Source organism: Motacilla alba, chromosome 2, assembly GCF_015832195.1.
Source record: "Motacilla alba alba isolate MOTALB_02 chromosome 2, Motacilla_alba_V1.0_pri, whole genome shotgun sequence".
Lineage (NCBI taxonomy): Eukaryota > Metazoa > Chordata > Aves > Passeriformes > Motacillidae > Motacilla > Motacilla alba.
Window position 1 is genome coordinate 25272383 of NC_052017.1, and position 26079 is coordinate 25298461.

At 36.9% G+C, this 26079-nt stretch overlaps 1 protein-coding gene across 1 annotated transcript in view; it reads right to left on the bottom strand.

Annotated features, from left to right (window-relative positions):
• Positions 1–26079, bottom strand: part of COL28A1 (collagen type XXVIII alpha 1 chain) — a 59418-nt gene that overhangs the window by 9094 nt on the left and 24245 nt on the right. The window contains exons 19-28 of the mRNA XM_038128051.1: positions 24804–24875; positions 22814–22882; positions 22184–22255; positions 21509–21577; positions 18709–18777; positions 15250–15321; positions 13702–13770; positions 6445–6513; positions 5125–5193; positions 220–288 (exon numbers count right to left, since the gene is read on the bottom strand). Of these exons, the coding sequence (XP_037983979.1) occupies positions 220–288; positions 5125–5193; positions 6445–6513; positions 13702–13770; positions 15250–15321; positions 18709–18777; positions 21509–21577; positions 22184–22255; positions 22814–22882; positions 24804–24875 (699 nt within the window). The remainder of the gene's footprint in view (positions 1–219; positions 289–5124; positions 5194–6444; positions 6514–13701; positions 13771–15249; positions 15322–18708; positions 18778–21508; positions 21578–22183; positions 22256–22813; positions 22883–24803; positions 24876–26079) is intronic.

Below are 26079 nucleotides of genomic sequence, written 5' to 3' on the forward strand. Positions count from 1 at the left end.
TAATAGGTATGACCTCATTCTAGATCCTTCTTTGTAATCTGATCCTTAATGACCATTAGGATTTTCACAGACTTCAAAGCTGACAATGAGTAGTAGGTACTTACCATGCTAGCTCTATAAGGTCTTTGTCTTCTGTTTCTCTTCAAAGACCTGTCACATGAAATAACCAAAAAGGAAGAAAACCCCCTTCTCTTTCCTTACTGCAAACCTAGGATTTACCTTTCGTCCAGGAAGGCCAGTTCCTACGGATCCCTTTGGTCCAGGAAAACCTTTACTTCCTTTTTCTCCCTGAACAAAATATGAAAATTAAGTTTAACTGAAAATTAATGTTAAATCTATGCTGTTTCTATTCACTTTTACACATTTGTATAATACGATGAAGCACACAATTTTCCAGACAAAAGTGGTCTAAGGTTGGAGAAATAAGAAATTGGCTATTATTCATAACATACATGAGAATCCTATAAAGTATATAATAAAGAATTTATTCCTGATTAATCTATTCTGGATTAAATTTTAAATGAAAATTTGTCATTCCACTGAAAGAGATGAAAGACAAAAGTAACTTTTCAGAGGCTCAGATAGTTATTCATCCTGTCTAGAAGAAGTAAAATATGGTACAAACCAAAGTTTCTCTAGAAAGACACATTCATGACCTCTTCAGGGCAGACTCTTTTTTCTGATCTTAAGTAAATGAGAAGACATCTCTACTATTCACAGTGTGGAAAACAGAACACCTTTCTGCTGATAACTCAAAAGACAGTATCTGTCCAGTTACAAAGCTCAAAATTGTTTGTAAGTATTGCTACACATACCCTGCTGCATGTACTTAGACTTAAAAAGCACACCCATGCTAGCAGTGTGGGCCCACAACGTTATAAAACACAGCTGTTATATATACACAGAAAATTCTTCATAGCTTCTGGCCTCCAGAAACTTTCTTGCTTTATTTAATAGGGTAACACAAATATTTTTTACAGATCAACTGCTGTATCCATTTAAAACACAGTTAGAAGTGATTATATTTCCTGGTACATAAATGCTTCACCAAAATTCATATTACATACATAATTCACATAAAGCAGTGCCTGATGAATATACCAAAACCAGTTCCAGAGAACGTCAGTGAGATCAGGAGCAGTTACCACATGTATCAAATCTAACTATGAGGTACAAATACAGGGATAGTCAGTTCTAGTCTTCAGTCAAGGGCTCTCACTAAAGCATCCTTTTTTTAATGCTTGTATTGCTGCTCAAAAATGGGTCTAAAGGGGTCATATTGCTCATAATGGACAGAGAAATACCAAAGTATTTCCAAGTTTATCCAGCCTTCACCTAAGGTGCACCAGCACAGCAGGACTGATCACTGACTATTCCTGCTGTGCTGGATAGGGGTTGATGGATTTCTGCAGGCAAGGAAACAGCTGCACACTGCACACCTAAGCCAACCTTCTCTTCCTTGTACCGAGGGCTCTCGGCTCCCATCAGCTGGGAATTCACCAGTAGTTAGGCAATGAGATGCAGCTCCTCGAAGACACAGTGTACTACAAGTCATGTCCATGGATGGTTTTCTCTCTTCAGATTCCAGATCTGACAGAGATCTGCTGAGATGACAGCTTCTGCTTGCACTGGAGCACCGCTTTCACAGCCTTGCCCTGTAAGAATCTCTTGGTCCACTAGCCCCAACTTGGGGAATTAAATTCTCTGTTTGCCACCAGGGCTACCTATCCCTAACCTGCTAACCAGTAGCCTCTTGCCTCTGTAAGCCAAACTTCCTCTCTCCCCAGTTCCTTACAGCAGCAGCAGCTCAGACAGTATTAGGTAGATTCTAGAAACTGAAAAACAGTGGGTGTACCAAATTCCATAGCTGATCCACTAGGGGAATTTCCTGTAAATAGGAAATACTCCTAAGGTGATGGGATGCACACGGCAATTTATTTTGCACTGTTATAGGAACTCACAGTGGCTATTAATCTAATTTTCTTTAAGTCAGCTTTAGCAGGTTGTGCTTCTCGGGGCCCTCATTTAGGTATTAATGCAAATTTTAAACACAGTGAAACAGTGTGCCAGTTTGTTTCAAGGCTTTCTGTTCAGCACTAGACTCCTTTCCACTCAGGTCATCACACAGCTTCCTGGTTAACTCCTCTGCAGGTCTGCAGAGCACATCCATGTGAACCAAAATCAGGATATGCCATGTATTCCAGTCGTCCTTCACTAGTAATAAACGTCAGACCCAACAAAATGGCAGATTTCTTGCTGCCATTTGTTACTGCCCATTTGACATTGTTGTGATGGTTTTCAGGCAATGAAAACTGAATGGGACCTACTGTTCTAAGTAAACTCATACCCATACAGCTGACATTTCTCACAAGCACACATGTGAGTTTCATCCTTTAAAACATCAACCACAGAACCAAATCCTCCTTCCTCTACTTGTGCAACAAGTATCAATCAACATTAGAAGGGTTTCTCATAGATTCCATAGCAGTACACTTAGTAAAACCCAAGAAGTGTGCTGTATTAATTTAAAAATATTTATGGCTTTGACAGTTTAATTCATGCACATTATAAATTCAAACCTGACCACCAGTATTACCAAAATGAACTGAGGGCAGATCTGAGAATGTCTAGACTGTGGTTTTGGATGGGAAACAAGCATAAAAAAAAATCTGTGAATATAGCTATCAACATAAAGTAACTTGAAAACCAACTCATTTTTGGCATTCCATTCTTACCATATGCAGACCGAGATCTCTCTCTTTATATAAAAAAATACTTGGAGCGATATTGGTGGCTAAAGTGCAGGAGTAGAGTAACTTTAATGTGATGAAGAGTTGCCAGAAAGAATGAAGTTTGATATGTGAAGAAATAGAAGGACAAAACAGACAAACAAACATCAACAAGCATTAGTGTGTAGAGGAAACTGGCACTACCAGAGCAAGACAGTTGCAAAAGTTGCTCAGAAATAAGCTGTTCCTAAGAATTATATAAAAACAATTATAATTTTTAAAAGCAATTGTTAAGGGAAGAAAATAGAAATGGCAAGACCAACTGTACCTACACAAGCCATGGAATACTATATAAACAACAGCAGCTGGGTTTGATCCACCATATCATTACAGTTTGTTTTATTTTCAAACCCAAACACATTTCACAAACAGGACACATTACTTTCCAACATCCCTAAATTTCACAGCCTTGTATTAGAAACCTGCCTTTGTTTGACAGTGTGTCAGTGAACTTTGTTCTTCCACAGGAAAGCTTTCATAATGAAACTGAATTCTCTACACTAGTAAAACATGCTTTAGATATTTATTCATAGAAATGTCAACATGTAGGCACACATCTCTGTGTATCTAAAGACATAGAGAGAGAGAGAGAGACGGGGGAGACAGATAGAGGGGGAGAGAGAGAGAGAGAGAGAGAGAGAGGTGGGAGGAGGGAGAGAGAGAGAAAGACAGAGAGGTGTAAATGTGCACACTGAATATATTTTGGGTAACCCTTATCTTCTCACAGGAACAGAAAATTATTGTATAATCTGCATATTTTTTAATGTATCATCAAATGCACTTGATTGCTGAAATATTTTCATCCAGAATGGCAATTGTGCTTTTATAATTAACCTCGCATACCCGTAGAATTAACAAAGATATATCCAAAGTATTAGATTCTGGAAACATAGCACAAGTTGTTATTAAAGGCAGACAGGAAAGAGTTTTCCTATACCATAAAGTAATACAAAGATGGCAAGAATTTTTCTCATTTTCACATGAATAGAGCAAAGAGCCCGTGGAGATCCAGCAAACAGGAAGAAGAGAAAAGAAAATAAGGAGTTTCTTACGTACTCACATTAAAATATGTATTACCTTTGTGATTACTGATAACAATTTATACAGAGCCAAACTGCAAACAGATCAGAAACAAAGGTCTAGACAGTCATGACTCTTAACCATTTCTTAGACATCTTTGTCTAAGAAATTGTGGAAACAGAATAAATCAGAAACCATAAAAGGTAGTTATATAATAAGGGAAAAAGAAAGAGCATAATAAAGTATATTGTTATGCTATGAAATACCTCAGTGAAAAAAAAAAAAAGAAAAGCCATCTGCAGAATAAAACCAGAAATGATGGAACACAAATATAAAAATGGAGGACATTGAAGATGTAATCAAAGCAAGTTGTGAACAAAGTAAATTCTGAAGGAATCCATGCTTTTCTGGTAAAGCTTGTATGAAATAATTCCACAATGGACCAAAGAAAGATTCTCCTCTGAATCATTTTGCAAACAATACACATTTTCATAAATTTGTTTGTTGGCTTCAGAATGTCACTGTTTTCCAATGAAGACCTGCTTGCCAGTGAATTCTCTGATGTTTTTAGTATCTACAGCCAAAATCACAGTATGAAGAGGCACCTTTTATAACCAAACTAGAACACTGTCCCTTTTACTCAATCACTGGTGGTTGACCACTTAGAGCCGGAGACCTGAGCACAATACTCTTGATCCAGGGAAATATTCAATCATATGCTCAATTTTAAGTGCACTGATTTAAGGATTGGAGAAACTTGGGTTGTTCTCCATTGGAGCCTCCAGTTTCAATAAATTTTTCCATGCATATATGACAAGGCAATTTAACAACTGAATGCTCAGAATATGTTGTCAAGTTTGTGTTTCTCCTTTCAAGGAGAGAACTCGTGGTTGGAACTGTGTGAGTAAAAACCCAATTAAGAGTACGTGGGAGACTGCCTAATTTAATTTACATTCCTACATGTGTTTAACTTACTTTGCCACAGTAGGTCTCTGTTACTGCCTTTTACAAGTGCAGCCCAGATAAAACTATGGATCTAAGTAAATCAATAAGATGTGGCAGAGATAAGCCTTTTGTCTCCAGGTTAAATATATTTTAATGACAAGAACAATAGGAGAGCAATTGGACACAAACAGTACTGAAGATCCAGCAAATAAAGTAAATATTGCATATCTTATGAATACAAAAATTAAGTGTAAAATTAATATTTGCAGGAGTTTACTGATTTGGTGGCAAAGACGGAAAGAAGACAATGAATCTCTTTAAGAAACAGTTTGAGAAGAAACTGAACAGATATCACATTAACCTGGATTACCTTGTCTCCTTGTATGCTGATACCAGGGGGGCCAGGGGGACCAGGCAAGCCTTTACGTCCCATAATACCCTATAACAGTCAGTAAAAAAAAAGCAAAAAAAGAATGATTAGGAGGTAAACTCCTGGTAACACTAAGGAAATAATCCCAAAGTCACTGCAAGCAAAAGAAGTAAAACCAGGTCAAAGATTCTAGGTCTGATTCTTCTTTGGTTTATAGTTTCTCACTGTGAATCTTAGTAATCATCCATGGCAAATTCTCAGGAAAGCAAAGGAACAATTAACTTGAAAATAATAAAAGAATAAAATTTACTTACATACATGTCCTCACTCTTGAAAACAAAATATTGTTTGCCCACAGAGAACACATTTTTCCTTCTCACAGGCTTTGTGGAAAGAGCACATAGTGTCACACTAGGATTTTGACACTCAGTCCAAACTTTCTCTTTTCAAACAGGCTGTGTCAGTATGATTTACCAAAGTACTGGAATTGTTGCAGCTTTCAGAAAGCAAGGTAAAATCAGACCCATCCTGAGAAAGTATTAATGCCCTGTCGTTTATTGCATATCTGGAGTCAGTAATAATTATGTTTCTTCATTCAGATTCTAGTTTATTCAAAATGGCACTGGAGGGTTCTGTTACTCTCTGCTATTATTCAAAATGTTACAAAGGAGTATCTTTAAACTATCAGAAAGCGGAAAAATATACACAATGTTTCTCCTCATTGCATTTGTAAAAATAATTTATGGAGAAAACTGTAATAAAGAAATCCAGGTATGTACTGATTTTCTTTTCTTATCAGTATGTCTTTTTTAATTATAAATCACTTTAGTGAAGGGAGAAAAAATTGCCCAGATGTTGCATGCTGGCAGCTTATAGAATTAACTTTTTGTTTTCATATTTCTTTCTTAATGGTTTTAATGACAAAATCAATTTGATTTAATTTGATTGAGCAAAAATTGCAAACATAAAATTCACATTTAATGCATTTTCCAGCACAAAAGAATATCTTGGAAACAGGATAGATACAAGCAGAAGAAATGCGTCATTTAGCTAATTTACCAGCCTGATAGCTCTGTTCAATCTCCAGATGTAATATCATAAAGTTTAGCTGCAAATGCAATTTTCATCCCATTAGTATTCTTCCTAATCCAGTTGGTGGAAGTGTATGGTTAGTGAGCATGTTTACATGCTTGATTTCTCCTGAAGCTACACCAATGTGAATCAATAACTGATGAAGATTGTTTGGTGTCTGAAAGATCAGGGTCTGGCTGCCAGCATCCCAAAAGAGCACAAAAATCTTCAACATGGCATCATACCAACCTTGGGACCCATATGCCCCCATCCTGGAGGCCCCGGGGGCCCAAGATCACCTTTAATTCCACGGTCTCCCTGAAAATAGACACAGAAATGTCAGTCATCATCTAGCAAATGTCACATCTTCCATCCACTTATGAAGCCGTCAAACTACTGAGTTTAAAAAACAAGCCAAACAAATGCTACATAAATAAGCAGCTGCTTTATAGATAGGTATTAAAGAAAAAAAGAAAAAAAAAGAGCTCAAAATACAGGCACCCACATCATTTAAGCTCTAGGTGAAGAACATTATTTCCCTAGCAAACATCCATGTGCTCAGGATGGACAGGGAGCTTACTAGTGGAACCATCATCATGAAGCTCTTAACTGATACTGTGCTTGTTCTGACACTAGAGAAATTCAGCTTCCAGAACTGTCAAATTTAGGCATTTATGTAAACAAAATGAATTTTAATAGCATCAATATAGATGAATAAAAAAAATTTTAAGAAAAGCTCTAATGTACATACATTTAGCTTGATTTCTGAAGGAAATAAGGCTTGAGTGATATCCTCTGCCTGTGCTTCTGCTTGTCTGCGTTCATTCTATTTTTTTCTTCCAGTATATTTTGAACTCACCAGTTGATTTCAGCCAAATTGATCAGAAATATACAGGCCTTCACCATATTAATTTTCAACAGATTTGGCGATAGTTGGAGGCTAGGTAATGGAGACAACTTTTTGACATTGTCAATTTAGGCTTTTACTGAAGAAACAAGAAAATCCAAAGGGGACTCATCCCTCAACCATCAGGCAGAGAAAAGGCAGCAGCCCCCTGGTGAGGAGAAAATGAGGGTAACAGAGGGCCTGGTGCTGCCCCTCGTGCTGCAGACAAACCCAGCAAAGGAGGTGGAGAGTCAGGGGACATCAGTGATAAAGGGAATGCACAGGGACAGATGAGGCAGTTTTGTTTTCCTCAGACTGTGACTGTACAAGTGAGGGAATAAGTATACATTCAACACCATTACTAGAAAAGTCCCATCCATTCCTTGAAAAGAAAAAAGTAGTCTATAACCAATAAGTTAGAGATGCAGAATATTCTGATTTGTGTTTAGCTTGACATTCCTAAACCTATTCCTCTGCAGCCAAGTGCAAATAAAGAAATGCACTGAGAAGCTGTCGATCATCCAATATATTAAAAACAAAGCAGAAAAAAATATTTCTTGACAAAATTAAAAAGAAATAGTCATACAAACTCTTAATTGTACTTATTTTTGCATTTGGAAAAGCTGTAGAAAGGGCTGTGCCTGCAGAGGGAGCATTCGATCTAGAACAGAAGTGCAAGTATAAATCACAAATCACAGATGTCACTTGAGTTGTGGTAGGTGAAATGAAACAACATATCAAACAGATTAAAAAGAAAAAAATAAACAGAATCTTCTACTGATTTTCTTTACATCCTGGGAAGAATGTGTGCAGTCATTATAGTGACTGCTTTTAGGTGCAATTCCCAAGGTTCAGTCTCTAGTTATGCAAACGTACCAGGGCCCAAACTATGCGTAGGTATGAGAGATTTGGAGAGGTGGGAACTCTGATTATAAAGGCTAAAGCTCAGACTAAGTATATAATACTCTTTTTCCTGATGTAACATTTAGCTTTTGAATTTCTTTCCTGTTTCATCCAAAGCACTAGAGACTGGCCAGTTTGAGTCAGGGCATAGGCATGGTATATGGATGCTCTTAGCTTTAAATTGCTGTGTCAGGGTGATTGGGTAAAAGTAAATGCCATGTTCAGCTGGGAGGAAATTTTTCCCTCAGGCATTTTTATCAGACCTTCCTTGCCAATGCAAACAGCCAAGACATCTTCCTATCTAGTACCTTCTATTATCAAAGGAATATTTATTTGTTCTCAGTGTCCCCACAACACCGATACAATTTAAAGCTGTTTGTAGGCCAACTCTTCATGAGCAGAAGTTGTGCAGAGCAGCCAAAGGTTCCCCTGTCCAAGCCTCCCTCTGAAATCTGCCAGAGATGTCAGAGCTAAGAGATACAGATATTGCATTAAAAGGCACTTTTTTTAGGAGACTCTGGAATACTGTGGCCTGTGAAACAGCCAGTGAACTGCTGTAGTGAAAACTGAATGGGAGGCTACCAAACATAAATGATTCCTTATGGCCCAGTACCCAGTACACCTAAAACCTGCTCTTAGACCAGCCCTGACCAAAAACAGCCTGAGGGTGACCTGTAGTCATCTGCCTCTTCCTCCCATGGGTAACACAGTCTTCCACAGGGTCGTTGCAGGTGAAGGATTGAATTTTTGCCTCACATGCTTAGTTAATACCAGATGTCTCATTGAAAAGCTCTTTTGTAGAGCTTTATAGTAATCTTCACAGTTTCTGTATTTCTTGATTTAAAGAAAAAGACTTCTATTTTGCTTTATGAGTTGTGAAATGGAGCAGTTCTTTTTCCAAAGGTGTCACACTAAACTGTCCTTCAGGGAATTCATTTCAAAAATTATTAATACTGTTCTTTGATGAGGTCTAATTTATTTCATTGGTTGTGCTTGTAGACAAGCTTGACACCATCAGTAAAACAGTGAACTAGAAAAACACAGCTGAAGGAAGAAATAAAGAGCTGAGTCAAGACACAAAGTGCAGGATTCCAGTGTCTATTCTGTACCTTTTATTCTAGAAAAAAAATCATTAAATGGACTAATGGTAAACTGAAACGTAAATCTTGGATTTCCCAAGATATATAACTCATTTACTGTGAAGGATGTGTATTTGATACTGAAACATACAGCAGACACTGCAATACTCTCTTTAGCGAGAGTTAATGGATATAACAGTATTTGTAAGAACAACATTATTTTTAAAAAAAGGTATTACATCTCTATTTTCCACATTTAGTTCAAATACGCAAGCCCCAAGCTGCAAAAGTTGTTTATATTGCAACTGGATCCACCCCAAATGTTCATGCACGAGGGACTTTGCTAAGGATTTCAATAATCTTTCTAATATCCAGTTACTTGCTTTATTTCTAGGGCTGGACTCTTGCTCTTCAATGTCTGTAACTCACCTCCTAGTTGGCAACACTGCTTTTAAATCAATTTTTTATTATATTCTGACATTATGTGCTTCTGTTTTAATGCTACAGAACATAGGGCTCTGCCAAAACTGAATGCATCCCACATGTTTCAGTTTTGTTTTCATGTGAATTTGACCTCTGATACATAAAATTCCTGTCTAGCAGTGTGCACATATGTGAGCCATTTCTGAAAGCAGAGAGAACAGAGCTTTGATTCAGAAGAGTGGAACATTCCTATATAATGATCCTCAAAGGAATTTCAAATTAACTAGTGTGTAAATTTATGAGCCTCTTTTATCAAATAAATGTTCATTTTTTATATGCAGAGATTGTTGCTGCTCTTTTTTTTTTTTTTGGGGGGGGGTGGTTGTATAACATGTAGCCAGTGCATTTACATTTCATTTGAAAAAACAGAAGATTTTCCATTTTATGAACTAAGTTCTAAGGTAATTCTTTCAATTCAAGTGAATTCTTTTTCCTTGTGGCACCTTTGCTACCAAGATGCTATGCAAAAATTAAAAAATCAGACTGTAATACGGGCAAAAAATCAGGGAATGAGAAGAGATGTCTATGTATTAAGTTCCTTTTTTCCCAGTGCACTCTTTACTATGTCTGGTGTGGATACAGAGAAGTAAATCAGACATGTTGTATCTTGTTGGATAATGCTTGCTTTGGTGCACCACTCATACACTGCAAAAGCTACAGCTGCTCACTCTGCATAGAACAACAAACATTTCATTCAACATGACTAACACAGCAATCTAAGGGCATCACCAAAAAGAAGCCTACCTATTTTAAAGTAAAAAATACAAATTAAAATTTTTACTGGATGTTTTTAACTCTTGAATTTTTTATTATCCTGACAGAGTGTTAGATAAGCATTACTCTGAGCATGCAGGTTTGGTGGGCAATATCACACTGTAACACAAATAAAACACATAGATCCATGAAAAATTTTCGTACAAAATTTGGTGTAAGCATGATTTGCCCTAATTTTGCTGTGTTACTTGCAAAGACAGCTACTCTACAGGGTTCTGTTTTTCAGTAACTTGGACCTTAGATTCAAACTACCTAATTCTGACAAGTTTTGTGACAACAGAGATGACTTGATGGAAATAAGATACTTTAAGTTTACATGGCAACCCTGATCTGACCTGGAATTGTCAGGAAATACAAGAATAGTGATAACTATTTATCAGTTTGGTTTGGCCTAAGATAAGGAAAAGAGAATCTATTACTAGATATTCAATTGTACTATTAATAATAATAAATATAATTAAATTATTAGAAATTCACATCCTGGTCTCAGCTATTTCACTTTGGCTTAGTCAAAACTGGGTCACAGTATCACAGGCCTTTTGCCAAATTTATTATTAATTTAAAATTTCCACTAACATAACACAGATCATATCCCCTCACAAAAAGATGCTACCAATAAAACCCCTTTACTAGCACCATTAATAGAATTCACTCCACACATCTTGAGGAATGGTGATTGTTTTTATGCTGTTCATGGCTGGAGAAGGGACCAACAAATACGGATTTGATGTCTTCATAAAGGAATATGAACAACTCTATTCAACTGGCAATGATTAACATTACTTAGAGCCAAGTCCATCAAGTCTGAACGTCAACCTGGCAGTACCACAGCAAGCCCATAACCACTGAACAACATCACCCAGTGCCAGATCCAGACAGCTCTTAAACACCTCTAGAAATGGTGACACCCTCACCTCCCTGGGCAAACTATTCCAGTGCTTGACCACCCTACCAGGGGAAAACTTTTTTCTAATATCTAATCCGAATCTCCCTGTCTCAGCCTAAGGCCATATAACAGCTAAGCTATGATTTAATTAAATATATATGCTATTTTATCACAAGACTTACAGTGATTTAAGAATAACTGTGATAAAAAGACTAGATGCCATGTTCACTGTAGTTATGACATTTTATGAAAATCCCTTTGCTAGGATTTTCTTTTCCTGAGAAGCTGAGAGGGTCTCAGGAACAAATGTCAACAAATTGTTATTTGTTATTGTGGAATGCAGCAGGTGCTTCCTTGATTGGTTGATGTGGGATGTTTCTACTTGGTGACCAATCAAGGAGGCAGCAGCTCTCAGACTCTCTGTGAGTCTCAGAACTTTGTTATTTATTCTTTTTTATTCCTATATCACCTTCTGATGAATCTTTTCTCTCTGTTCTTTTAGTATAGTTTTAGTGTGGTCATTTTAATAAAATATATATCTTAATATAATAAACCAACCTCCTGAAACACAAAGTCAAGATTTCTCCTTCCCTTCACCAAGTCCTGGCTGCCCTGAAGACCTCATCAGTTCACCACTGCAAAAAGTGGGCATATTTACTTTTACTTTACACCTTCTACCCCTTCATCCCCAATGCATTTCATGATTCCATATTGTACTTCCATCATTCATGATCTAGGTTGGAACTTTTCTGATAATTACACAGCTAAAGAGTTTCTTGTCCCAGCAATTACCTTGTTGTACTGGTTATAAGAACAGAATGGACTTGTGACCCCCTTTTGAATCTCTGATATAAAACAGGCACCATGATTTTTCTAAGTATATTTCTGTATAGCTGTATATTTGTGATATTTTTCAGAAACACAGCCACAAACACTGATTTTAAAATTTCCAGTTGTGAGAAATTTCACTGCAATTATTTTAGTGGTTTCCTTTCACTTAAAAAAAAAAAGGAAATTATTTATTTCCATTTTGGATTCAGCTAAAATTTATTTCTATTACTCCCCTCTATTCCCACTGAAGTTGTGATATATGCTTCTGGACTTCAATTGTTCAACCATGGCATCATATTGGGAGACCATCTTTTTTGACAATGTGACTTTCCAATTCCTTTTTCAGAATGCATTTAGGAAGCAAGGAGCAATTCAGATGTAATGGTAGACATCCTGAAGACATATGTTAAATCCTTATCAATATCTGCCTTGATAATTTCATACAAGATTCTAGGATTTTAATGAAATGTTCTTCTGTAGTATCAAGAATCAGTATTATAAGGCTACATTATAGCAAGCCTGATATTTCTATTTGGAAAGATACAGCCTCATACAGAAAAATCTAATTAGTTTAGCCATATGCATTTTTTGTAAATTTATATTGAATAACATAATTGAAATCACTTTTAGTTCTTGCATTACTTGATGTGAAATACCTTTTATTGATAGGCATTAATTCAAAAGAGAAGGATAAATCCAGGTTTCCCAGATCCCAATGCCATTGGGACCATCCTGTGATAATTCGAAAGTCAAGTCATTCTAAGAATGAATGTCCTTCAATTTTTCCTTTATTGTGAATGGTTTTGAGAGATTATTGCAGTTTATTTTAAAAGTAAATTTTCCTGTTCAGAGAACTGAAGTTGAAAGTTCCTTCTGTTTGGGAAAAAACTTGTTTAGGCAATATTTCTTCTGTTTCCTTCTGCAACAGGCTGCCTGTTTCTTATTTCACATATGCAATGAGGAAATCATTAATAACACCACTCTGGGATATTTTAAAGTAGTTTGTTGTATGATTCTGGTCTTAATTCTCTTTCTCCAACCTTTTATAGCATAACAATTACCATGTGACTTTTTAGGTGAGTTACATACTGCTTTCTAGTTTCATAAGACTTTAGCTATTCTGTGCGTTATGGAAAACCTTGGAAGTGTTTCAGTGTTGTACTTCAAATCCCTTTACCAGTATTTTTGTTTGGTTTGGATTTTTTGGTGAGTTTTGCCTCTAAACAAATAAACAAATTATTTTAGATAAAAGTTTATACTCTTGTCTTAGGAATCCAACTTAAAAGACATCTCAATAGTTCCATGTAACCCTAACTCATTTTTTGGCCTCATCCCTCATATTTCTGCCAGAGAAAGGAAGGGAATAATTATTAGGCAATACTGTGGTTGTGTTGGATCCTGACTTCCACCAGCATCTAGAAGCATCCTGGGCTTTGGATGTATGGAAAACCTTCAAATTTGTATCCAGTCTGAGAATAAAGTGAGAACTAGTTTCTGTCACATCAGAAAAGTCTATCACAAGCTTTTCTTCTAACAGAAATGAAAAGCGAGAGATGAGAATGCAGCATTTTCTCATATATTTGTCGTTCTTTTCCAATGCATTTTTTGGAATATGTCTACCTTGTTTACAAGTCAGGTGCATTGGTCTATCATTGGACAAATACCTTTGGTCCAGCATCTCCCACTCCTTTTGGTCCTTCTGGTCCTGTAGGGCCTGCTGGTCCTGGAGGTCCCTGGTACAGCAGAGAAATAAAGCATGTCAGTAGTTGTCTTAAGGTACTTGTGTTTTCCAACAAAGAAAGGAATTTGTTCACATTTCTGATGTGTAGGGAGCAACAGCCATCCCCAGTCCCAGGTGGAAACCTAAAAAGACTCAGATCGGTGGGAAAAAGTCCAGCTCTTGACTTAAGAACACTGTTCTCAGCTCAGAGAAAACAGCGAAAAGCAGACATTGCTCCATGATTCATATGCTCCAAACATTAGACAACTGAAATACCAGAGCTAACCCATCTAAATTTAGGGGTTAGGTAACCCTAACATATTTGTGTATACTTGTTTGGTAGTCTGTTCTCCTCAACTCCCTGCTCAATTCATCTGCCCCTTCAGCTGCCTTTCATACTGCTGGAGGCATTCCCAGGCTCCCTTTCAGCATTCATAGGGCAGATGGTTTTCACCCATCCTGCTACCTACTTAGCCACATAAATCTTGTCCATGTCTGACAGTGCTTTATTAAGTTGGTCTTTCCAGCTCACGGGGCACAGAATGGCAGGGGAAAGATGTTACCACGAGACAGCACAACAGAACCTTTGCACATTACACAACATGAAATGTGTCAGGTACAAGGCATTACACCAGGAATTCTGAGTGAATGCCTCATGTAATAATTCTGATCCCAAAGGACCTTCTCAGCATCAGTTTGAATGATAGGAAATTGGAGCTGAGTAGGAATTTGGAAGCACTCAAATGCCACCTCAGGGAATTTAGGAGTGCTTGGTAGGGTTATAGTTTGAAATAAAGCTGGATTAGACATAAAGAAAATAGTGCTAGTGGAAGTTTGACACGTGGTGGTTGAAGGATGGCAACAGTATTTCCACTTTCTAGTGGAAAAGAGAGAGGCTAGTCAAACATGTCTGTGTGGTTTTGGGTGACTAAAATTTAGGATGATATGTCCTTGTAATGGAATGTGCCAGCTGGAAAACTCAGATATTAATTCCTTCTGAAGCCAACCATCAGAAAAGCAAGAGGTGAAAAATCTTCAAATTAGAGGATTTAACTGCCCAGTATGAAAAACAGCTGAAAATCCAAGGAACTGGAACTGCAGAATTTGGTCAAGCAGATGGTATTAGAACTCTTGATCAGAGAAGAGTAAAGAAAAGGGAGGCAGAAAAATAATTCATAACAGTGATTATATTTAAACACGTATGAGCAGCCATAAAGATTTTTATGGAATTACATGGTATCCCTTTCATGACAATGAAATGAGAACCATTTATATCCAGTTCCAACTGCTTGTACAACTGGTACCGTATCTAGTAGAGGGCTTCAAAATATCCATGATACATCTAAATTAGCTAAAGGATGAATAACTGAACTTAGGCAACTAAATCTAAGCAACTAAATATTGTGCTATCACATAGTAATTTTGTTGGGGTTTTTTTGTTTGTTTGGTTTGGTTTTTTTGAACAAAAATACAGAATTAAAACTCTACTTACAGCTTCACCTTTGTCACCTTTGTCAGCTTTTGGTCCTTCTGGTCCAGGTGGTCCAGGTGGTCCTTGGGGCCCCTAAACACAACAGCAAGTCAGAAATCATGCCACTACCTGGACTATCACAGTGTAAAGAATATTAACAAATATGTAAGGAAGATATTTAAAATATTTTTGGAAACATAGAATAGCAGTTACCAGCTCTTAAAATTCATTAACAAAGTGCAGGAATTGCTATGCTTTTTTATTGTGGTTTCAATTGAATTAATTAAGATTTTAGAAGAATAAGAATTCTTATTAGGAAATTGTTAATTTCTGGATTTGTTGCTGCAGAGAGAAATTTCCAGAGCATTGACTTTGTATTCAGCCCATACAAAGTTAAATTTATTTTCAAAACCAAAACCAAACTTTTTTATCAGTTTAGGGGTAAGTTTGAGCAATAAGAACTGAATTCAGAATTTTGAAACATGATATGCCAGCCTTAAGTTATATGTGCACATACTGCACTTCCAAGTAATCACATTGGTTCTCTCATACATTAAAGCAAAATTTCATTCTATATGGGAAAGTAGGAAAAGAAAAAATACAACAGTTATAAGAAAAAGAGCAGTCTAAAATGCTCTGTTATCAAGAGACAATCACTCCTTCTGTTGACCCTTCCACTGACTCGCACTAAAGGTTTGTGCATCTGCAAAACCTCAATGCTTCCTTTCATGGCCAGACAAGAAGCAAATAGCAAACTTTTCCTCTTTCCTCACTCCAGTGAGAGTTTTCCTGACATTTTATGAGAAAATTAGCTGAGCTTGAAATAGACTGAAATAGACACAGAACCCAGAAAGAAAACGTGTTTCTTTCAAGCACCTCTGAGGGTATGCTGTTGGTCTGTACTGTAGATGCTCACGTGACAGCACCAGCAATGGGAAATCCTCATGGATGTGTGTAGGTCCCACCTGCACCTCCCTCCCGAGCACATTATGGATATTGAGGCTGTACAGAGAGACCTGCACGCCCTTCACTCCGTCCCACAGAACCAAGAAATGTTAATACACTCTACAGAGTGTTATAGAGTGCTGTCAACAACTTCTTGAGTATATCCTCAAGAATAATTACATACAATAATACGAATATTTCCCTGTCTACTCCAGTAAAAGGAAATAATAAGGAAAATGAAAATACAAGGGACAGAAAACTGTTGTTTCATTGTGCGTTGTGCCTGTAAATTTCTGCAATAATATAATACTTCAAGAAATCTAGAAGAGAGTCCAGTTAGAAGCTCAGACCTCAGCACCTGATCTGTCTGAATACAATGTCCATGTCTGGACAACAAACCGGCTTGTATTTTAGTTGGATATACAACTAAAACAAATTTTTGGCCAAAATTTCCTGTCCCATGAATGTCTCTACCATAGACACAAATAATCTATTCTTATTAACCAATTTAGTCCAATCAGAAAAATAGAAGAGACGCTTTGGGTCTCCTAAAGTTATACATCATAGGTTTAGGCTAGCAGGTAGGTTAATGAAGAAAGACAAGGTAATGTTCTGGGTAAGATGAAACCCTGAAATTACTTTAGATGAAATATGGATAGTGATCTAAGCATGCCTTATGTAAAAGTAAATTTTATATAGTAGGTCATTAGTAAATAGAAGTAAATTTTATATAGTAGGTCATTCCTGCATGAATCACATCCATTCTTGAACCCAACAGGACAGTTTCACTGAGAGACTTTAAACAGACCCTGACTACCAGATTCAAACTGTGTGAGCTCTTGAAGATGTCTCCTCATGTCTCCTAATTTTCAAATGATGGAATTTTGATCCACCTCTGTAAAAATTTAGACAACCAGCATGCTCCTAAATCATAAATAGCTTTATAATGGAAAGTCAATTTCACTTCTTCCTGATTCTTAATATCCATTGATCTTAAACTGTGGATAAAATGAGAAATGTTTCAGAAATGTTTCATAATATTTTTATTTAACAAGAAAGGAAAACATAAATCATGGGTTCATATCTGTTTTTACTTCTAATCTCGCTACAGTATAAAACATCCAAACAGATGTTTTAATTTAATCCCAGCAGGCTGCTGTAAATACCAAATACATATTAACACATTCTCTTCTGTGAGAATTGGGATTTTGTCATGTGTCTGGGCTTGCTATTAGTAACATAACCATAAATGCTATAAATCTACTTAGGTCAAGTCAATGGCCAAATCTTATATAAGCAACAGTTCTCCAGTCCAGATTATTTTGTTGGGGCTTTTTAAACAGTCATACAAGAGATGGCCTAGGAGCAATTCTTGACTACTGCTTCCCAGAGTTTTGTGGTGTCTAGAAGAGAAAATCACAGTGACTCACCATAAGGCAGTGCACTGATAAGGAAGCAAATGCCCCTGAAGTCACAGATAGTCTGCTAAATGAATTCATCTGCTTTTCCAGCCTTTCCAGGACAGGTTCTAAGGTGTAGCAGTGTGGTAAAATGGGTGGTGTTTGCTACTACATTCCTGAAAGCATCTTCTGAGAAAGCCACTCAGGCAAGTACAGTCACTCAGTCCACACTCACACCACAGCTAGGTCAGCGAAGAAAGAGGGAAAGGGTCTCTGCACAGAGCTCCAGCAAGGTTTACTGTAGAGTCACACCAAAGAAGTCCAGGGACAAAGGGCAAACAAACAGGGCAGAGTCCTGGGTCACAGCCAATCATTTGGGGGTACAGGGGTAGTACAAAGGGCAGGGCAAAAGGCAATGATCTATGGGGAAAGGGCAGATTAACATAGTACTGCAGAGTATCATGGGAGAAGCCCCTTTCGACTCACCCTAAGGAGTGAGGCATTCTCAAAGGCAGTGGTAAATTCTTCCAGGGCAATATCCTAGTAGTTACCCTAATAGGCTCAAAGACCTCCACACTAAAGCAGTTTTCCAAAGTTATAATATAAAGATAGTTCCTGTCTATTGTCTAGATTTCCACAAAATGAAGTGATGGAATTGAGCAGAACACGGTAAAGTAGAAAGGAATAAAAAGATGTTTCTGAAGAAGGTTCCCAATTTTAGTCTGGAAAGGAGCTCACAAAAATGGTACCTTTCCCTGAAATACTCCCTTATCAGAAGTGGCAGAAGTCTTAAAGAAAGTTACAGCCCAAATCACAAGTGACAGAAGTACAATATGATATAAAGTGTGTTAGAGGGGAAGAGGTGAATTTGAAGAACTGCGTTCCTAATGAAGATTTCCTATGGGAAGTTTGCAGGGTGAGGTACACTGGACTAGTTATTTATACAATTTCGTGTTTCTTCTTTGTAAAGATAATAAGTTTATTTTAAAAACAGACATAACCTGGAATGGTGGAAAAGTTGAAGAATTATTGAATTCCTTTACTTAAAAGTTTCAAGCGGTGTCTATATTTTCATAGGAGTTTTGCATATGTCTCACGCTTATTTACTTTCTCGCTTTTGTCTAAAAACTCCTACCGTTGGTCCCATTATTGAATTTCCAGGTGGTCCAGTATCTCCCGGTGATCCGTTGTGTCCTGGTTCCCCCTATTTAAAAATAAACAAATTCGGAATTATATTACCTATATTCAGTTTTAACTTTAAAAGTTTTAGAGGAAAGAACAAGTTTTCGGTTCTTTTTTACAGAGACAATTTTTGAGCTAGGTAACATGAAACCAGTATTTCCAGAGGAAAGTTTGACTACCTTGATTCTGACCTCTCTTACACTTCTGCTTTTCCACAGCTGTGTAAAAGAGTTTGTTCTACCTTCACAAATAACTTGATGGCTTTAGTTTTCCAATGAAGGTTGAGTGTCATAATTCACTTTGAGAGGCCAGATGCACCTGTGGCTCCTGCCTGCTTTTGTCCACAAGCAGGCTGCATAACCTTGTTTCTGTCAGAGCACAGAGAGAACAGCAAGGAAATTCAAAGAGTATATGTAGAAAGCCTATAGATGCAATGGCACAGCACTTCAAAATTGCAAGTTCCATAGTCTGAAGTCTCAGGGAGAAACTCAAGTTTTCCACAAACATTACACAGCACAACTCTTTGGTAACAGCTCTGTCAGTGGCTTTCCGGGAAAGCAATCAGGCTTAGAATTCACATTCCTTATGTTAACCCTTCATGGAGCAAAATTTGGCTCCTTCTGGTGTTAAAACTTTGGCAATAGATGTTTCATTTTACATTAAGGAACTTACTAAGAAAATCTAAATTTGCAATGAAACATTTTCAATTTCTCAGTAAGAAGAACATGCAGTATTTCAGGAAACATTCACTAGGGAATGTAATTAAATGCTCAATCAAAACCACTGAGCAGCTGTAACCATGACAAAGAAATATTAGAAAAAACAAAGCTTTCTAATGTCACTATCCCCATATTAGTAACAGCATAATGATTGTTAAGGGAAATAAAACTCCAGTCCTCAAATGTGGGTGTTGCTTAAAAGAAATAAACTCCCAATGGATACAACCATGGCTGCCCAGGAGGTAAGACCTCTAGCAATCACTAATCACCATCTCAGATACTTAGAGATGTCCCAAAAAGACCTCAGACTCCCAGAAATAACTCCAAGCTTTGAGAAACTTTCTCTGCAGTAGAAATTTATCATGTCTGTCTTCTCAATTGCAGACACCAGGAGGTTTCAGGAACAAAATTAGTAGTTACTGTTGTATTTTCCACAACTGAAAGATAAAACAGACCTATGTAGCCTGTTGCATAATTGATCAACTGTCTAAAACATAGTAGATATTTGTTTAAATCAAAGAAGTTACGAGGGAACTGAAGAGACAAATTTTTGTATATTTGTTAAAAATAAACTTGCATTTTATAATTATCCAAATACTTGGGGTTTTTCCACCAGCTACTGCCCATATAAGATCTGCTCTAAAATTTAGTAAAGAATTTCAAAAGACTCCTACAGACTTCATTAGATTTGGGATAATGACCCATCTGCTATGAAAGTTGTATGAACTGCACTGAACAGAATAAAATCATAGGGAAAAAGGCAAGGAACTCTACAAAACTATTTTTCAGCATGAATTTATTAATGAACAACCTTGACTCCCTTACTTGTCTGTTTTAAAAATGTCACAGTAACTGGAAAAAACACAAAGAAGGGAGACTGATTTAAGGAAACTTGTCCTCATACAAGTTGTGCCTTTTAGCATGTCACCTGTATTCTCTTCATATAAAGTTTGTCACATTATTATGGTTTGAAACCAACATAGGAGATATGAGCAGCTCACAATCTTCTTTTCTTCTTCTACACGGTTACATTTTTACTCCAGGTATACCCTGAGCATTTTGCATTTTTGTCTTTCTTTCTCCTCCATGCACAAGCAAGTCCAAAACACATAATATCCCTCTGTGATGTCCTATTGCCAGACTGTTTATGTCATATATATTTTTTATACCATACCCTCCGATACTTGTGGGGTGGGACACATATATTTTTAAGGAAGAAGAAAATGGGGATGATATTGCTTCAGAATGATACGGCATGCATCGGTGATTCCCTCACTCTAAAAACTAACACCAAAGGTGAAAAGTATCAACTAAAGCTGAAGTTACCTGACATATTATAACAAGAAAAATTTAAGTAATAAAAGTACTTTATTATTTAAATATCACCGAATTTTCAAATATTTTTAAAACCTTCTAAGTTAGCTTTTTTTTTTTTTTTCCTGAATCCATCTATTTTATGCAGCAGGGTGACTCCCACTTCTTTCAAGTACATTTTTCCCATAGAGAAAATGAGATGGATGTAGCCCTAGCTATCCTGCACATGACATTTCATTTCAAGTAGGACACACAGGTCAGCTGTTCATTTGGCAGTGACGTACAAACACGCATCTCAAAAAAAAAATCAACATATACCACCCTAGAACTATATATAAACATATTCTTGCAGGGGTTTAATGCCATATTTTAAGAAGCAAAAAGCATAGCAAATTTGGAAAAAACCAACTTCAAATGAATTAATTTCACAGGAGGGACTAAACCAAAACAGAAATCTAATAAGTATTTGGGGATTTTTTAAACAAATGGCTTCAGGAGGAAATCATTATGTACCAAGTTCAGCATGCTATTAAAGGTCCTGGCCTCCAACACTGTCTGTTAATCTTTAATACTTTTTAGTCCTTATTTCTGAAATTCAGTATTTTTCTTCCTACAACAAAGAATTTTAAGTTCCTTAAATCAGATTCTTTTGATTTTGACAGAAATGTACACCAGAAATTTCCAGATCTGGTCTCTAGGAAATATGTATCAGATAGTCACCTTTGGTCCAGGAGGTCCCCTAACAGATGCTCCAGGCACACCAGGGGGTCCTTTCTCTCCAGGATCACCCTGTTACAAAATGATGTAATGTAGACTTAAACAGACAGTTCGACTTTCTGAACTAAAAATAGCTACAATATAGATCTACCTACAAAACAAGCAATACTGTAAAAAATACTTAAATCAACATATTGTTCTTATTAAAGCTGGTCTAAGTTTAATATTTTAAATAACCATTGGTTGAACTGTGTATTTGACTTTTTCAGTTTTGATTAATTTTTTTTTTTGTCTGGCTTACAATCCAATGGAATAACAAGAACACTTATATTATTTCAATTTCCTTATAATTCATTCATAGTAACACTGACAAAATATTATAACAGAAAGTTAACGATTCAAAGTAAAAATTGCAGAAATATTCATGGTTAGAATCACTCAGACAACTTTAGTTTAGCTCATCAGTGCTCATGCATAACTGTATGTAATATATCTTTATTCTTTTTCTCCTCGAGACTACTGTGTCATTTAGGATAGATGATGGAAATATTTCTGCTTTCCCTTTGTTCTGTTAAGTCTATAAGCATCAGATGCTTGAGAAATTTTTACACCGCGTAAGTGCTATAGATTTTTTAATAAAATACAAAAAGAAGGGTTACCATGGAAGAACAAGCTTACTTTTGATCCAGTTTGGCCTTTTGGCCCAATAGGACCAATCATTCCTTCGGATCCTTTTTCTCCAGGGTCACCCTGAAGAAAACAAACTTTTTTTCAATCACAGCAAAGATTAATTCACAGCTGCAGCTACAGAAATACCCCAAACCACAACAATAATTATTAACCCATAATTAAAGAGATGTTTAGATGCTCCACTCCAACTGAAATCTTGCTCATTTCTAGAATGTGTCCCAAATGTCCTTAATTATATGAAATGGAGGATAAAAGTTGTCTCTCTACTAATACATCTTTCCAGGCTTTTAATTTCATATTAAGATGTCTAACTATTCTCCTAATTTCTCTTAGCTTCTCTCTCTCTCTATCAATATACTAAGCTAATCTGTCACTTCTGAACTTTAATGAAAATTTTAAGGAAATCTATACTGCCCTATTAACTTTAGGCTCTGTGTTTAGAGATTTTGCTGCACTTGTTCAGGCTACAGAACACATTGCTCTCTTTTGCTTCAATCCTTTTAAATCATCAGCTAAAATAGAGCTGATACTTATGATACAATGAATGAAAAAGTAGCTCAGAATCCAAACTCTTACAAAAGCCTGTAGTATTTCTCTAGCATGCACATCAAGTCATACCTTTTGACCTGGAAGTCCTTTGCCAGGGGGTCCTACTGGGCCTCTCAGACCTTCATCTCCCTTTTCCCCCTAACAGAGATTAAATGATTAATTACTTTTCATGTAGTTAATTTTACTGATAGAGTTATGAGAAAAATGCTTGCATAAATACTTTCCCCAAAAATGTCAGTAAATATCTGTTTTATTTTTTCCTAGAAAGAATAAAGTATTCTGTCTCTTAAAGCCTTGCAACCTCCTACATTCATATTCCTTATTTTCACAAACATTTGTAATAGTGCCATTTGCAACTGCATCAATCTTTTGTAGAAAGGATTCCATGCATATACTTACAAGAGGAAGGGAAATGCTTGCAAACTAAACAGAAAATGTCTTGATGGACCAATTCTGAGAAGTAATTTTAGACAAATCTATAGCCAGTAGCCTATCCTGGATGAAAATATTTGCCAGGAACATTACATTAAATAACTCAAAATAGCCCACACAAAACATTCTATTAAGGAACATTAAATAACTCAAAATAGCCCACACAAAACATTCTATTAAGGAATATTATCTACAAAATACTTATGCATAATGCAAGCCAGATTAGTATATCGGGATACCTGTAGGTAATTTAGAGAGTGAAAGGTAGATTAAAATGAGTTTAAGATCCATTTCTGATTTGAACTGTTGATGCAAGTGATATTACAGAGTCTGTTGTTGATAGGCATCAGTCTGGATCCCACTAAGGTGAGACATTGTCACACCTGCAAATAACTACTGTAATATCACCATGCTACTTACTGCAGGCATCCAGCTGTTCTGTGCACTGCCCTGAGTACCCAGGGGAGTTGCTCAGTACTACTATTTTTACCTTCAATGGCTCACAACAGGGAAGGTGGCAGCACAAAATTAATCATCAGAGTAAAGGCAATATGCAAGAGAAAAAACCAAAAACCCAGCACGACCATCTGTAACTTCAACCCAACATTTACTCTTAATGCTGATGCACTTCTGATACACTCAAATCTTACTTTTTAAGCAGTGGATGATAAAATTTTAAAAATATAATTAAGTAGGAACAGAAATGCTACATATTTTCTCACAGTGGAAGGCTTACTGCTTCAGGCTGGAGCTTGTCTGACTGGTATTTCCACTTTTAGGTGACAAAAATGTGATGTTGCATTCTTAATAGATATTTATTACTATTCAAATATTTTCTGATTTAAAGCCCACAGTCAAAAACACTGATTTGTTTACTCCAAATTATGTTTAGTTTATCAATTCTACATGTCAGCCAGCTGCTACCTTCTTGTAAGAGCTGCACAGTAGCTGTCTGGAGGTACCTGGATTCTCAGCAGCAGTTAAAAATGCAAAGCGCTTTGCTTACTCAGCAGCTCATTCATTTTGGAAAGAATACAATTAAAAGCTTTCATTTAATTTGCTCTAAATTTACTATGTCGGGCACTCTGCTTTGCACCCCTCTAAATTACTGTCCACTGTTTTGAATAGATGCTTCTTTCTCCAAATGTGGTGGAGTTTCTCCTAGATCCTCTGAGTTTCCCCTGCAAACAAACAGCCCTGGGTTCAGCTGTTTGTGCAGGGTCCTGTGCCACAGCTGACAGCTTGCAGCCACAGCTCAGCACCCTGTGAGATGCCCTAAGTCCCAGTGATGCAGCATTACTTCTCAGTGTCAGGAAAGACCTGAACAGGCCACGAGGAACAGGCTAAAGGCATGAGCTATCTGCTGTCCAAGAAGATTGTGACATGTAACAGTAGTCAATTGCCCACAAAAGCCAGGGCTGCTCGCCTGCAGCTCAGATGCTCATTCAGGTGGTAACCACTGTTAGTAGAGTTTGTTGGACACAGCTCACCCAGTCCCTTATCCCTGGCAAAAGTATTGGCATATGCTTTCCTCAAGGGTGAACTCCACTGCAAACCTGCAAATAATCTGTTCTTCCTTCATCACCCTTTTTGTACACCTTTTACGTGGTAAAATATATTTCCTTACCTTTTTCCCTGACAACCCTTTGTCTCCCTTCACCCCCTTGTCTCCTGGGGTTCCTGGTAGACCTGTTTCTCCCTTGAAGAAAAAAATGTTACGTTTGCCTATTTAAAAAAATCATTTATTCTGTAAAATGGATCCAACAGTTTGTGAAAATATTTATTAAAGATAAAAAATATTTTTCCTCAAATAAAGCTTATTTCCAGTAAGTTAAATACTCTATAGAGACCCTAGTTTTTAATACCCATAAAGTAAGCATTCGAAATTTCTCTCCACGTTGCCCACCTACTTCTTAAATCTTCAACTTGTATTAAACAAATTTGTATTTATTCAGTGAATAAAACCATGACTGAATGCTGTTTGTTATTCTGTGCACAATTACAATGTTATATGAATGTAATTTACTTGCTAAGTCAAACATCTGGGACTTAAAGGATGGTCAACCAAAAATGTCCAGTAATTGACTGGACACTAGCCCCTCATCATTAGTACAAAATGACCAAGGCATTACTTGGCATTACTCTTTCTCCGGGCAACAACAGACAGAACAAGAGGACACAGTCTCAAGCTGTGCCAAGGGAGATACAGGCTAGAATTAAGGAGGAAGTTTTTCACAGAAAGAGTGGTCAAATATTGGAATCATCTGCCCAGGGAGGTGGTGGAGTCACCATCCCTGGATGTGTTTAAAAAAAGACTGGATGTGGCACTTGGTGCCATGATCTAGTTGAGGTCTTGGAACGTGGGTTGGACTTGATGATCTTAAAGGTCTCTTTCAACCCAGAAATTCTGTGATTCTGTGATACTTTTAACATTTACCAGAAAGAGTTGAAAAAAAAGCATAGCAGGAAGCAGTCCTGCCAAGCATTTCTTTCATGATTTAAGAAAAAATCATTAAAAACAAGATGTCTGTGCCACCTTACCTGATATTGGAAGCCCCATTGAAGTCATTAAAGATATGGTTAACAGTCTTCAAAATGGCATTTGAAGCCAAACCTTAAAGTTTTTTACATCTCTTCCAACACACAGGCAGTAACACTGACAATGCTGTTGTCACACAGACTGGCTTTTTTTTCCCATCAGAAAAAACAGGGGAAGAGAGTTAGCAACCTTTCTAACAGGCCCAGGAAAGACCTCACTAGTTTAGAAAAGATTAGGGGAAAACTTTGTTCCAGTTATGGTAGTGGCAATGCTTTTATGACCCTCACTGAAATTCCTTCTTATTTTGATTGCAGTTAATTTATACCAAAAAATCTTCTGCTTGGTTTATCATCAATTAGTGGAA